General features: G+C 34.8%; 1 protein-coding gene across 5 annotated transcripts in view; it reads right to left on the bottom strand.

The window, feature by feature from the left end:
- Positions 1 to 5,961: 5,961 nt before the first annotated feature.
- The window catches only part of PIBF1 (progesterone immunomodulatory binding factor 1), a 149,634-nt gene continuing 139,764 nt past the window's right edge, over positions 5,962 to 15,831 (bottom strand). For all 5 annotated transcript variants that reach the window (XR_005658172.1, XM_039886833.1, XM_039886832.1 and 2 more), the window contains one exon: positions 5,962 to 6,251. Coding sequence is in view for 4 of the 5 variants with exons in the window: in XM_039886833.1 (XP_039742767.1) it covers positions 6,201 to 6,251 (51 nt within the window). In the remaining variant the exon portion in view is untranslated. The remainder of the gene's footprint in view (positions 6,252 to 15,831) is intronic.

Genomic DNA, 15,831 nt, shown 5'->3' with positions numbered 1-15,831 from the left:
TTTATTCTGTTCCATTCCATTCTATTTGGGACAATATGTTAGATTTTTGAATTGCTTGATACAGTTTAGAGCTTGTTTTATTACTTACAGAATTAAATGTAACAGGTAGTGTTATATTTTTGACTTAGAGAGTGCTCAAGTATAAAATAAGAACAATGAAAAATAAAGCCCCAGAGACAAAATAATGTATCTAAAGTTAGCTTACTTAAAAGAAATTCGCGAAGATTTTTCTGAACTATAGATACCTTCCCTGAAGATAAAGGAAGCACAGCACACTTCTAGTGCAAGAACTGAGAAAAAAAAATTGGCTACATTATGGATACCTTGTTAATCTATAGGGGTAATAAAATGTTTTTATCCATCTATTTAGAAGCATTTATCTTGATGTTAGGTCAACACAACAGTCTTTTACGGTAAATTCTAAACTTCTAGTCTATGAAGGCAGCAAGTAAAATGCCTTTCTGCAACTATCGCAAATTTTAAATGATGATCAATATAGTCAATAATTTAAAAATTTGACAATGACATACATTTTATGATTAAAATTGCCATGATTGCATTAAATAAAAAAATAAAAGTTCTATGTGTCTCACATGAAAGAAGCAAATCTGTTTTTATGTGGGTTTAAAGCAAGTAAAATGACTCATCTATCTGGTCATTTAAAAGGTTTGACTTAAATTAATTGAAACATGACATACTGTACTCTTAGCTTATATATCAATTTTGGTCTGATTTCCAAGTTCATATCTTACACATGCCTTGGATAAATTGTAAATTAAATACAAAATTAAAAATTGTAGTGTAAAAGAAAGAAATCTCCATATTTGCTATGGAGAATGGTTTGGAGAGAGGCATGAGCAGATTTAAAAGGAGATAAGTTAGAAGACTAATGACATAATCTAGGGAAGAAGACTTGAGGGCTTGAACTAAGGTGGTGATAGAAATTCACATACAGGAAATGAAATATGAAGTGTAAAATGGAAGACGTTGATATCTTTAAAAAAATCTTAAATTAGAATTCGGTTTATTAGTAGGGACTCATGATTTCCCCCCTCCATTTAAAAACACTTAACATTCCCAATGCCCAGAATGTTCTACATTCTGGATTTAGTTGATTCTGTCTTCATGGTGTCATTCAGCTTGATCTATTTCTTGTTTTGCCCACAGAATGGAAGTTAGATATGAAAATTTAATTTGATTAAAGTTAAAAACATTTTTTTTGGCAAGGATACTACATAGGTGGTGTTTTGATACTTCACTTTAGATCACATCAAGAGGCACATAATTGCTGGTTGTCCCAATTTTTGAGATGCTAAGGTTGATTAGAGAATTTAGGTGGTTATGGCCTGATATAAAGTTCCCTATTATTCTTGTATCTACTTGCTTTAGCATTCATTGGTGATTGATGCCTGGATCATTTATTTCATCATGGGTTATTAAATGATGATTTCCTAACTTTTTTTCTTTCTTCTTTTTAAACATCTTTATTGAGGTACGACTGACATACAATAAACTACACATTTAAAAAATATACAATGATACACATCGATACATGTATGCACTCATGAAACCATCACCACAATCAAGATAGTGAAAGTGTCACCACAGACAGACTTCCTGTTGAGTATTTAAAACTTTCATAATCAAGAGTAAAAAATGAGGGGAAATATTCATGAGGCAGATCCACAGGGTTTGGTGATTGACTGCTTGGAGGTTAATGAGAGAAGTGGTGTACCATTTATTGAAACTGGGAACACTGAAGAAGAAACTTGGTGATTTCACTTTTGTCCATTTTCAATTCATAATGGGACATTCTATTACGGACATCAAGTAGGCAAGTGTTAAATTAAAAGGAACAGTTTGGACTAGAGATATGTAAACTTGGAAATATTGGCATATAGTAACTGAAGCCAGGAAATACAAATTATCAAGATAATAAGTATAGAGCAGAAAGAAAAAATTAAGGGGAAAAATAAACTGTGAAAAATTTGAATGTTTTATGAGCAGTTAGAAGAGGAGGAATGAAGAAAACGGTAAGTGCATAGAATCGCAGAAGCCAAGGGAAAATAGGGAGAGGATGTCCCATTTGTGCTGATCCCAACAAGCCATATTCTTCTATATAATAGTTTTACTTTTCATTCAAAATTAATACATTGATTTATATATCAGTAAGTGCGGGCATACTCTCGAAAGAATATGCACCTTCAGTGCATTAATAAAATTAAGTTTCTGAGCCTGTAAAGCTGAGGACTGGACTATAGACTCGTAAATCGAACCAAAGTAAAGGATACCTAGTGAGGACTCTTGAAACTAACTGGTGAGCTTTGTCGGGTGGCTTTCCAAGCCTCAGGAAGTCTTTGAAGCATTTACAGTAGTTACATTTTAAAATGAGAACTATTAAAACAAACTCTTTTCTTTCTTTCAATCTCCCCTAAATGTGAGAATCTTACCTTAAACTTCATGAGGGATGATTATCCAACCATTGCCTGTATAGCAGTGAATTCACAGTACTCTGGATCACTGTGTGATGGCTCTTTTTAGAAATTTCTATATTGAGAGTGATAAGAATAAAATCCTTCTCCTGTGGTATTTGAGATACCATAGAACAGTTTTTCAGGTCATGTTGAAGAAAGGATGAAGACAAACGACTCACAGTTTGAATGCCTTACACATTTTAGGTTCTTCATGTGTGTTGAATGAAAGAATGTATGAATCAATAAAACCCATAGATGCCATTTAGTTGGTTCTGAAAAGCTGACCATATCCTATTAACTTAGTAAGATCTGTTAGAAGAGTCGGGGATTTCTTTAGCATTAGAATCCTTTATCACTGCAACATGAAAATCTTTACAAATAGATTTGACATTCATGAAGTTATTTTGGACAAAAACTGAATTATGTTCATGACATTCATGAAGTTATTTTGGACAAAAACTGAATTAAGTGCCCCCCCCCTTTTTTTCCCAAGAAAAGCTGACAGATGAAGGTTTTCCCACTTCTTTCCACCCCACTGTGGTGGGAGGAGGGGACAGGGACCAACGCATGAGAAGCAGTGTATTGTATTGCAAAGAGCACGGCCTCTGAAATCAGAAGGTCTTGGTTCAAACCAACATGTAACATTTATTATGTGCCTGATCTTGGGCCATTAAGCTACTTTTGAGTTTCAGTTTCTTCATTTTAAAAGTGAAGATAATGCTTAATTGACAAAGTCACTATGATGATTAAGGAGTGGAGAACATATAACACAGAAACTGGAAGATAGAATTAGTTTGATAGTGGTAGCTGTTACTTATATTTGGGCAACTCTTCATAAGACATTTAGCAGGAAAAAAACGTTAATTTCGTTATTTGTTTACTTTTTAAAATAAGGCCAGGAGAGGATGCAGTAAGAGTTAAGAAGGAGATTCACAACAACCAAGAGATAGAAGAACCCAGATGCTCATCGAGGGATAAATGAATAAACTATGGTACATACATACAATGAAATATTATTCAGCTTTAAAAAAGGAATTCTGACACATACTGAAACATGGATGAACTTTGAAGACATTATGTTACATGAAATAAGCCAGTCAACAAAGACAAATACTACTGTATGATTCCATTTAAATGAGGTATCAAAAACTGTCAAAGTCTTAGAAACAGAAAGAGATGGTGGGTTGCTAGGGACAGGAGAAGGGGAAATGGAGAGTTGTTGAATGCGTATAGAGTTTTGTATGTGAAAGAGGAAAAAGTTCTGGAGGTATACTGCATAGTGAATACAATATTTAACTGTACACTTAAAAATCAGTAAGATGATAAATTTTGTTTTTTAAAACAATTAAAAAAAGGAAGAAGAAGAAAGGAAAGGTGAGAAAAGGAAAGTCTGGAAATTTAGAGGAAAGGCAAGGGTTGTAGTGACATGAAGAAATGAGCTAGAATAGATTCTGATACTAAAAACTCACCTCTAATTTTTAAGACATAAAAAAGGTTATATTACTGTATCTCACATGCACAAATTCATCAAATTAACACTTACTGTTTAAGTTCAAGGCACAGTGCTAAAAACTGAGGACCAAAAAATACCAAACAAACAAAAAAACCCAGAGCACAAGGAACAATTCTTGCCCTCAAGGAAATGGGCAAGTTAACAATTATTATAAAATATGGTGAGCAGAATTAGAGAGTACAGAGTACCTAATACAGATCATTATGGTAGAACAGAGATTGTCTAGAAGGGGTGGAATCTGACCTGAAAATTCGCAAATGTCTTCCCAAAAGCTTTCATACCACAATCTAACCCCGAGATTTATTGTTATGGTAGGAAACGATAAACTATTTTTTAAAAAGAGTAACTCATATCTAGAAATAAAAGAGAAGAAGGAGGGTAAAAATTAAAGATTTGAAAGAAGGAAGACTTCCTCAATTTCATCTCTGTATTTTCTATTTTTTAAATTAGCTACAAAATTTCTTATTTCTAGGCCTTTGTCCACACCGTTACTTTAACCTGGCAATTAGTATTCCTTTATATTAAAATATATAAAAATGGGGCTTAATTAAATTATCTAATCATTTTTATATGAGTAACTAGAATTGAAAATAAAATAGACATTCTTCTAGCATTTTAGAAAAAATAAATTATGTCTACAAGTTAATTTAGTTTTAATGAATTACAAGGGTAAGATGCGTGCTGGAGAGAGGCCATTTTCACAAACCTTTGTTGCAGAAAGTGATATATTAGAAGATGTATCTAAATGAAAAAAAAGGGGGAATGAGATTTGGGTTTTCAGGCCGACAATAGATTTATAAGTATATATCATCAAAGGCTTTTTTGTTCTTCATACTCAACTAATAGCCTATGCTATCAAGACTTCCAAAGAGCACATTGAACAGATAGTATTCTTTTGTCATACCTACAAGAAAAATCATTAATATGTGTATCAGTAGTTCTTCACTAGGAGGTGGGGGGTGTTTTGCTACCCCAGGGGACAAAAGACATTTTGGTTATCATAACTGGGGAGGAGGGTGCTACTGTTATCTAGCTTTTCCCCTTTTAGGACAAAAAAAAGTCCAGCTCATATAGGAATGCTGTTTTCTAGGATTTGACATATTCAGCTATTGAATTACTAAAACCACAATGCTACAAAAGGAATGATGTTTGTTTCCAAAGACTATCGATATACTAGAGTGATGCGAAAATGATAAATGCGAAATATTTCATGGCAAACTTGGGGGTAAGGTTAGGACTGTAATTTGTGAGTTATTGTGGGGCAAACGGGAAAAGGACTAGTGGTGGAGGCCAGAGATGCTGCTAAGCATCCCATGATGCAAAGGACTGTCCCCACTCCCACTCCGAATAAAGGATTATCCAGCCACTATGTCAATAGTAGTCGAGAAAAGCTGATATATATACACATATCTTTTCCTCTCTCTGTCCTTCTCCCCTCTTCTTTTCTGTCTCTCACACACACACACACACACACACACACACACACACACACACACACCCTTTGCTTTTAAATTATATCTCGTGGAACATACTTTATGATAAGAAAGAGAGAAAATCCTACTGATTTTTTTTTCAGTGACTAGAAATTTGGTCCATACTGCATTCGAATCAGCATATTTTTGACTAATGTAACAAGAGACTTTCCATCAAATTTTAACTTAATCGATGAAATAAAAGACTTTCTACCAGGTTTTATTGGTTAATTATAATACGAAATATAAGAAAAAACAGAGTCTCTCAAAAGAAAGAGCAATTAATATCTACCTACATGATATCTGACTACATTATTGGGTATTTCAAGTATTCTAGTAGATTTCATAAATTATTCTTAATTTTAAAAAATTTAGGTGTCTTGGTATTCATGTTAAGCTCTGAATTTATATAGTTAGAAAATGTACTCACCAATATAACTACATAAAATATTGGTAGGCCATATACTTTAAAATGCCTTGAGAATTATGAAAGCCCCCAAAATTTAAGTCATAGAGTATATATTTATTTTTGTAACAAAACAGATAAACCAAAACCGATATACTATTGTTTGTACTTTTATACATTTGATTATGCTGAAATCTGTTAATTTAACATTCAGTTAAAATAAATTTTAAATTAGTTATTTTAAAAATGCCAAGCACATGATTCAGATAAACTTTTTGTTCACCAGAAAAAGAACTTCAAGAGTAAATAATGACACAGCAAATCCATCCAAAACACTAGGTCTTCATCTTTTGTTTCTTAGACCACTCAGGTGCTTCTTTTTTGGTCTGTTAAAAAAAAAGAAAAAAGAATAAAAAGAAAATCAAGTAAAATGCTTACTAAGAGGACAAGAGAGGCGATTCAGAGAACTAAGTACCAATACATATTGGGGCTTTTTATGTAAGATTACAGTAAATAATTGCTTTTCTTGATTCAGAAGAATAGTTAAGGGCAAAGGTTTTGTCTTTTGTCAGAATAAATCTCCCACCTGGTATGTCTGGAGAAAAACACACATCTGTGTTTTCTGGCTCAAAGCCTATATTTAACATATTCTACAGAGGTGAGTGTTGTATGAATTGTTTCTATTTTCAAAGAGAATTAAAAAAAAACAAGATATAGCTTCTTTTTTTTTTTTGGTCAGTCTTATCTATCTATACATGGATATTCATTCACTCAATAGATATTTATTGAAGAATTACGAGATCCAAATCATTGTGCTTTGGGTCTTCTGAATTGCTCAGTATTTACCAGAGCACTTTTGGGGTTTATTGCTAAACACTTAAGTCTAAAAAGAACTTGGCTGTATACAGTAACAAAAAAGCCAAGGAGGTAGACTTACAGAATAAAGCACTTAGAGCTCCTTTCCAAAGCATCTTATATTATGTATTATAATAAATTAAATATGCAGTTTACTGCTTTCCCACTTATATCTGTTTAAAACTATGAAAGACCACATTCCTAAATATACACACATATATGCTGTAGTCATATATATCTTATAATTTTGCCTTTTTTTAATAGTTTTATGTGCCATAGCTGATACACTAAATGGTGGAAGTGACATCAACGGTCAGCTCTTCTTGGCCTTACCCGCGCCCTCGACCAGCTTCAGTTACCGCTAAATAAGCCAGTGGACTCCCTTCCCCCCACTTTCTCCTCCATCCCCATCTATACATCCCGCCTCTAATTCGAGTTACAAATACTTTCATATGGTCCCCACAGGCAACAAAAATTCAGTATGTCCAAATGGACTCCCCTAATTGTCCATATTCTCTGTCTTGTCAAATGGTATCATACTTTGCTCAGTCATCTCAACCAGAAATGTTTGCTTTCTCTTCATTTTAAGAGTTCTTCTTTTCACTTGCTACATCCATTTTAAACAGTCCCTGCCTTTTACTGAAATATCCTTTTAACTCCTCATTCTGTTCCTATCTTGATCCTATCAGCTTACCTTGGGTTCTTATAATTTCTGGCTTGGTTCCTACAAGAGCTTCCTAACCCTGATTTGGAGCTCTTCTCTATTCTGTTCAATTCAAAGTCCACACACAATCTTTCCAAGCTTATCTTTCTAAAATGCAAATCTGCATTAAAACACTTCAGAAGTTTTTCTTTAAAAGAAAGTCCAGAGTCCTTAGTATTAAAGGTGAAAGAAGCTTCCATGGTAGGGAAAGGCCAGGTACTGTCTACCAAGAGAATTCAAAGGTGGCTGAGGCTAATCCAGTCCAAAAGATACCAAAGTACAAATTAGAATGCTCATTTATTAACTGGTGATGAGAAATGCAATTGTCATTTAGCCAGGAATGCCTGTTAGTTTTGCCAGTCTCTCTCTTTTTTTAAACAGTCACAGACCATGAGGAAAAGTCAGAGTAACACTTGGGAATGGCTTGGTTCCTTATAATAAAATCAAGAGTTTTAGGTGACTGGAAAAGGGGAGTCATCGAAAAGTCTAAGGTTCTCATAATCACAATCACAGAAGAACACCTGTGCTAGTGATTTTGAAACTGTAGGTCTCTTCAATTATACCTCAACGAAAATGAAAGAAAAAATAACTGTAGGTCTCAACCCATGGGTAAGGAAATCATTTTAATGGGTAAAGACCAGACTTGAGGAAAAAAATTAAGCCCATCGGAAGAGAAAATATCAGAATATCTTGCCATAGTAGGGCTAAGTTCTGTTTTGAGAAACTGTAATCATCACTAGGTCACAATGTAAAAAATATGGTTTTCTTAACCGTGGCTCCTAGACAAACAAAAATCTAAAAGCAACTTCTATAGACCAAGCTATAAATCTTCAAGCTTATAGCAAAAGGTCTAGAATTTGTACATCTTCATTTTCTCAAATGACTGACACTAAAAGCTTTATTACTACTATGTGTGTATGGGAAGAAGTTAAATTGAACTTTTGATATTCAAAAGGAATCTTAAGACTCAAAAAGGTCAGTATAAAAATTTCAATGGCAGACAGTTCCTAATTCCTTTTACTGGTATTTAGTCCGTTGTAGACACCACCCCTCTCCCCCGCCCCCATACATTCTTTCTTCAGATATATTGATGAAGGAGATTTGCCACAGTCAAGTACCTCTGTCCTAGGGATTAACTGCTGTTCCACTTTTATTAAATTGACTTTTTGGACCTTTGATCATAACCATTTTAAGTTAATTTGACAGCTTGCTCCTATAGGGCTTATGGCTGTTCCTCGTTACCAGGTTTTGTGGGGGCCACTGCACTTTCGTTGTCATGTTCTCACTACTTTAACTTAGAAGACAGAGACCCTTAGGATCTGGCTCACACTCAGCTCTCTGATCCTATCTCTTGACACTCTCTTATGTAAACTAAATTATTTGTAGTTGAGTACTTTATTGAACACCTACTATGTGCCAGGCCCTTCTGTTAGGCTATGGGGATAGAAAAATGAATTAAGGCCCTGTGACAGAGCCTGCCGACTGCATAGCTTACATCTCTTCCCCTTCTTAATAAGAGAACTCTGATTTTATTAGGAGAGTAATGGGCTCATTTGGGTAAAAACTACAATAATCAACCTCCCTTGCTACTAGGAGTGGCCATTTGACTAGGTTCTGGCCAGTGGGGCATAAGCAGGTGCTGGGTAGCACTTATGGGAAAAGTCCTTTAGGAAGGGAGATATTTTTTTCCCCATTTTTCTTGTTTCCTGCTTAGAATGCAGATGTGATGGCTGAGGCAATACTGTGATTCTGAGGACAGAAGCCACATACTAAGGGTGGCTGAAGAGAAAGGCAGAAGTAACTTAGGTCCTCGTTGACTTCAAAGGGCTGCATACTAGTCTTGAAATGCTTATATTCAGGCCTTTATCTGAGAGACTGAACCATTTGCTCTGGCTGCTGAATTAGCAGTAGAACACAATTCCTAGACACTGACACTCATCCTTAAATACATTAAGTGTTTATTTTGTTTCATGTTGTATCTTTAGCACATAGGAAAGTGTCTGGCCTGTCGTAGGTACCCAATGCCAGGTTTCCTTTGATTTTTGTGGCTTGACCACAGTATAGAGAACAAGTTCTGGAATGAAATAGGCTCCATCCACTCATTTGTAAACTTGGGAAACTTGATGACTTCTCAGATATCTCCTATGTAATAAGGAGAGAATAAAAAATAACTCTGCTGGATATTCTGGGTACCCTCAAATCTACTCTTCATCCCTTCCCACTCTGCTCTGTGCCCCAGGGAAACTGGCAGCAGCATCTTCTGGTTTCTGATTAGGTTTAGTTATTGGGATGCACAGCGGGCTTTTAGGTAGGAGAAAAAAATTGGGATATTTACTCCCCAGCTCTGTCTTTGCCTGGCCATGGTTTGGTAGTAGCTAAATTCTTCTATGGAAGATCAGTTTCCATAAGAAAGCTCCAATCCCTCTCCTGGCCTTTGAGACCATGGAGTGATTATAGCTCTGCACAGTCACTAGTCCTGAAATGTTCATCATCACTTGGTTTCCATTTTCTTGCAAACGGTCCCTTCAGAACAAGACATCTGTTTGGTGAAAGGACCTTGACTGATATAGTAACCTACATCAGAGGGTGTTGAGAGAATGAAATGAAAGAGTGAATGTAAAAGCCCTTAGCCCTTAATGAATGCTAACTATGAATAGTATTTCCTGCTTGATGTTCTCTGCCTGAAGAACTCACTCCTATTTCTTTTTCCAGACTCAGCTCAAAAGTCACCTCCCCTAAGAAGCCTGCTCTGATACTTCAAGGCTTCTTTAGTGTTCCTTTCAAGAACTTAAAGCCTTTGATACTTAACTTATTAAAAAATTATTACAACTGTTTACTTGAATCAGTCACTCAATAAACTGCATTCCTTGAAGTCATAAAATAATGTTCAATAAATGTTGGTTAAATGAATAAATTTATTTCTCTTGCCATTTTTAATCTTAATGTTTTATATATTAATGAGAGTATTGACTGCTGATTCCTGTATCATCTACAATTCTGACACTGGATACAATTTGATATTAGGTTTTTGAATATTCAATATTTTTTAGCCTAAACTTATGTTTTTAAACATGTGATACTTTATAACTTTTTCTGATTATGATTCCAAAAAAACTTCAATGACTATATTTTAAAATAATTTTCTGTGGTATTCACAGTTTATCATAACTAATACTTGGAAGCACTTAATTTTCAAATCTTGTCCTATGGAATCTCATTTTTTCCCATATCTCCAAGAGGCAAATATGCATAGCATCCCTAGAGCTGCCGTTTCTTTCTTCTCCACCGCCACCTTCATAACCTTTGAAATTTGTCTGAATTAGTATGAAAGTCTGTTGCCACTTTCCTTCCATTCCTCTAATTCATCTTTGCTGCCGTCTGGGTCTCAGAACACAGATGTGACCCTTACATTATTCTGTACTTGCCTCTTATTTAGTACTAACCATACTGTATTGTATGATACACAGCTTCCATTAGACTCTGGGGCACTTAAGGGCACTCTGTGCTTGGAATAAGGCTTAAATAAATGACTATCTTCAAAAGAACATGCCAGAGACTCAAAAGACAATTAATTCCATAAAAGGAATTCCAAAATGTTTTGAGATACAACATAAAAGAACCTTGAGGACATTATGCTAAGTGAAACAAGCCAGTCACACACACACAAAAATCAAATGCTGTATGCCTTCACCTATATGAGGTATACCTAAAGTAGTTAAGTTCATAGAAATGTAGAATGGTGGGTTACCAGAAACTGGGGTGGGGGGAGCTGCTGCCAAAGGGGTACAGAGTCCAGTTTTGCCAGATGAAAAAGTTCTGAAGATCTGTCTCACAAGAATATGAATATACATAACACTATTAAATTGTACACTTAAAAATGAGTATGATGGTAAATTTTATGGCATTTTTAATCACAATGAAGGAGAAACAAAACCAGGAGCATTTAAAAAAATGTTTTGAGAAATGGTAGCAATACTGAAAAAGTGTATTGTTTCCAATGTTAGCTACTTGGATTGCTCTGTTAAAAAGTTACATTACTTTATTATATATTTTGTATTCTATCTTAAATAGGAAAAAGGAAGTAGTAAGACATAATTTCATATTCACTAGCAAAGCAAGTTTCTGTCAGAATCTATTTTTACCTGGGTCTAGCAACATTTAAAATTTCCTCAAGATAATAAGATCTAGCAAAAGCCAGCTGCTGCTCGACAATCTTGAGCATGTGCTCTTCCTTCAGGTTTTCTACTTAAGTGTCATCTTAAATAGGTCATCCCTGTTACTCCTCACCCCCGTCTCTGTTTTGTCTTTCTCCATAGCATTTGTCATGTTCTCACTTCCTACCTACAAAAAACAATTTGTTTTTTGGTTTGTTTGTTGGTGTGTAGTCTACATTCATCCAAGAATGTAAACTTCATGGAGGTAGAAATTTTTATGTCCTTTCTGCCTAGAACAATGCTTGAAATAGGTGCTCGATAAACATTTTTTGAATCAATGAATGAATATTGTTTTGGTTGCTATGACAGAAGCCTGTCAGTATTATTTAAGTCTGGACACAAGGTTTCACAAGAGTCTATATTCAAGAGTTTCTCTTAGGTAATATGAAAGAAAATGTCATTATAGTAATATGGCTCCAACCAATCAGACAACATCACCTTTTATAAGCATAGTGGAAAGTATTTATGGTTCTAAACAACACTGCAATTACTGACAGGAAGTGACAACAATCAATAAGACATAGAAATAACATATCCTGCTCTATAAATCCAAATTTACTGATATGTTCAATCTTTCCATTGGTAAACCTCTGCCCTCGGTCACATTACTGTCTGAAATTCCAGTTATCTGTTAGTTACATTAGGGCAGACTATGTCACAGTGATTTCTCATTTACATCAGTATCTAATCAGGACCAAAATTCAAACAAATTCCAATGTAGATAGATAACAGTGACTCTGGAAAGTTGAATTCTGATTCTCATGAGATGTATACTCTTCATTCCTAGATGATTTACAGTAAGGTAATATCTGTAGGTGACAGCCCTAAATTACAGATACTGTTGTTTTCTAGGCCTTTACCACTCCTGATTAGTATTGAGCAAGACACATAAGCTAGATCACAGATTGGCAAATTATGGTCCCTGGGCTGTTTTTATATAGATTATCCTCTAAGAATGGATTTGACATTTTTAAAGAAAGATAAAAACAAACAGAATATGCAACAGACACTGTATATGGCTCACAAGCTTGAAATATTTACTGTCTTGCTCTCTGAAGAAAAATTTGCTGACTCCTGATAGATGACTGTTAAATAAAGTGGGCACAATAAAACAAATCAGATACACAATTAACTGCTTTTTATTTTGTCAATTCCACTTTTACTTATTTAAACAGAATTGTTTCTTTTATATTACTACCTTAATAAGGTTATTTACCCTTCATACTCATAAAATGGTGTTTTATGCAACAAATTTTGTTATGCCTTTTCAGTTATTAACAGTTAACCTTTTAACTGAGGAAGGCCCTTATTTTCTGACTACTTCATATTTCCGATTATTTTTTTTTCAATTTGATGATATTCTTTGATTATTTTTTTAAGGCTCTTATAAACTCCATTATATGAACCCATATGCACATTATGAGATATAAATTACTTAAAAATAACCTTTTACATTGGAAACACTGCTTAAATTTTTATGTACTGCAATGGCCATCCCACCCCGAACAAGCCCAATCCTGTATGATCTCAGAAGCTAAGCAGGGTTGGGCCTGGTTAGTACTTGGATGGGAGTCCACCTAGGAATACCAGGTGGTACAGACGTAAAAAATAAAATATAAAAAAAATAAAAGATAAAAGATTGTAAGCTGATTGTAAGGTCCTTGCAATCTGTGAGGTTGACCAAGGGTTGCCTCGCTTAAAAAAAATTTTTTACTAAAATTTTTACGTGCCGATTTAGGTTAATTATATTTGTAGTTTTATAAAGAAATAGTACAAGTGAATGAAAACCTAGGTTAGTAGAGTGTTAACAGGCTCCAAAGTAAACTGTTTTTAGGAAAGAGCTCAGAGGGCTGTGGAAGAAACAAAGGACAGGATTGATTAGAAACCTACCAGGAGTAATTGATCATGTTACAATGTGATATTGGAGACAAATAACTAATAAGACAGGTACCCTTGTGTCATCCAGAATTAGCCAACTAAAACATTAACACATAACTTGGGGGTTATAACATACTGAGAAAGCATGTAAAAATGAAAAAGAATGATGACTGATAGTAAGCCTGGTGGATTATTCCTGGATTCTAGAAAAAGAGCTAGAAATTAAAAATCTCTTAGTTTTCAACTCCTGTCACTTTTCTACAGAAAGACTATGTTTAGTAGATATAATTACTTTGTTCTGATGAGTCCTCGGAGGCAGGGCCCAACTGAAGTGAGTCTAGCTGACCTCAGTCCTCGGAGGCAGGGCCCAACTGAAGTGAGTCTAGCTGACCCGGCCTTCCCACCAGCTAAACAGGCATGGAGCACGTCATCCAACCCTCACTGCCTTACTCCCATGCTCATTAAGAAATTCTTCTTTCCAATTTAGCTTACCAGATCAATTACATGAGGAAGAGGTTTCAACTGTATTTCTGACACTAGAAATTGAAAAATTACTTTTTAAAATGTAAATGTACATAGCTAGATATCTTGAGGTCTGAGCATGCTTTGGTGAGATAAATCTAGATTCAACTTTAAAAAGTGAGACCAGCGCTTCCAAACAAATGTGACAAGAAAGCGTTGTAGGTATGATGAGCTACTGATCCCCTCAACTCCCAGAGATGGCTGGAGCCCCGTCAATCTACCAGCAAAGTTCATTTGCCCTGGCGTGCCATATAAATATACTTTTCTAGGTGTGTTATGATGTGAAAAATGGTGGGAGGTGCAGAGTTAGGACATGATCCTGTGGTAATGCTACCCCAGTGTGGCATTCTGTGTCATTTGCCTGAATACATCCAATTGTATTCATTATATTATATATTACAGATAACTACTAAATCCATTTTTGATGAAATTATAAACTTTTCCTTATGAGTAATGAGAAAAACTGTTTTTATAACCCATTTACTTAAAAAAATTTAAAAAAATTATGGTAATATACTCATAACATAAAATTTACCATCTTAACCATTTTAAGAGTCCAGTCCAGTGACATTAGCACATTCGCACTATGCTACCATCACTACCATCCAACCGCAGAACTCTTTTCACCTTGCATAACTGAAACTCTGTACCCATTAAACGATAACTCCCCATTCCCCCTAGTCCCTGGAGACCATCATTCTGCTTTCTGCCTCTATGAATTTGACTATCCTACGTATATCCTACCTACTGTATTCCTCTTTTTCTAAGAGAAAGTGTTAGTGAATGGTGAAATGGCTGAAGTTAGGCAAAAGAGTGTAGTAAAAAGAGAAAAAAAGCCCAGATATAGAAAATACATATTATCCTATCTATTCATGAATAATGAAAAGGAGCAAAAATCAGAAAATATTTTGTGAGCATTATACTTTCTCAGCCTTTGGAATTTCTTACTCTTTAACCCTCATTGTCACCTGTCAAACTCCTAGATATTCCTCAAGGTCAACCTCAAATACTTCCTTGTTCCAGAAGCCATTCAGTATCACAGCATCTATCTTTCTTTGAATTTCCATAGTAGTTTGTATTTCCTTTAAAGAACTCCACTTGATCTCATCTTATACCATTGTTATTTATTTATCCTTGATCCTGGAGGAGAAGCATCTTTAAAGCTGACTCTGTATCTTAATGAGCAGATATTCTATAATGTTTAGCACAGGTTCTTGCATATAGTCAATATATACTTATCGAACTGAATTTTTATCTTTAGCAAATATTTATTGACTATCTGCTTTGTTCATGTGCTCTGCAAGACAAAGGAAATATGGCTTCTGTCCTTCAAGCACTGACATTCTATGGTTTAAACGAGTCTCTGTTGGTGCACTAAATGCCTAAAAAACAACTTGGCTAAATCTGTAATTTCAATGGCCAGAGCTTTTCCATAAAATGCACCTTTTGGGGTTGCCTTCATATATAAATATGACATGAGTACTGCAAAAGTCATATGACTATAAAAGTATGTAAGGAAAAATGTCTCACGCTCTTATTCCTCCTCCTTTATTATCATAGTTCTACTTCCACTCCATTGTCCAGTTAACAGTAGTTTTGTGCTTTCTTCATATTTTTAATGCATATATAAACATGTATCCATCTAGCCACCCATTATTAAATTTAATATGAAGGAAAATACTAACAGCAAATAATTCAGCCAAAGGATTTGGAGGTAAATTAGCAATGTTTCCATTTCAGCTATAAAACCATAAGATTATGAAATGATTAGATGTTATTTTCAAACATTTGCAT

Source organism: Pteropus medius, unplaced genomic scaffold (assembly GCF_902729225.1).
Source record: "Pteropus medius unplaced genomic scaffold, Ma_sr-lr_union100, whole genome shotgun sequence".
Lineage (NCBI taxonomy): Eukaryota > Metazoa > Chordata > Mammalia > Chiroptera > Pteropodidae > Pteropus > Pteropus medius.
This window is presented reverse-complemented; position numbering and strand designations above follow the sequence as displayed.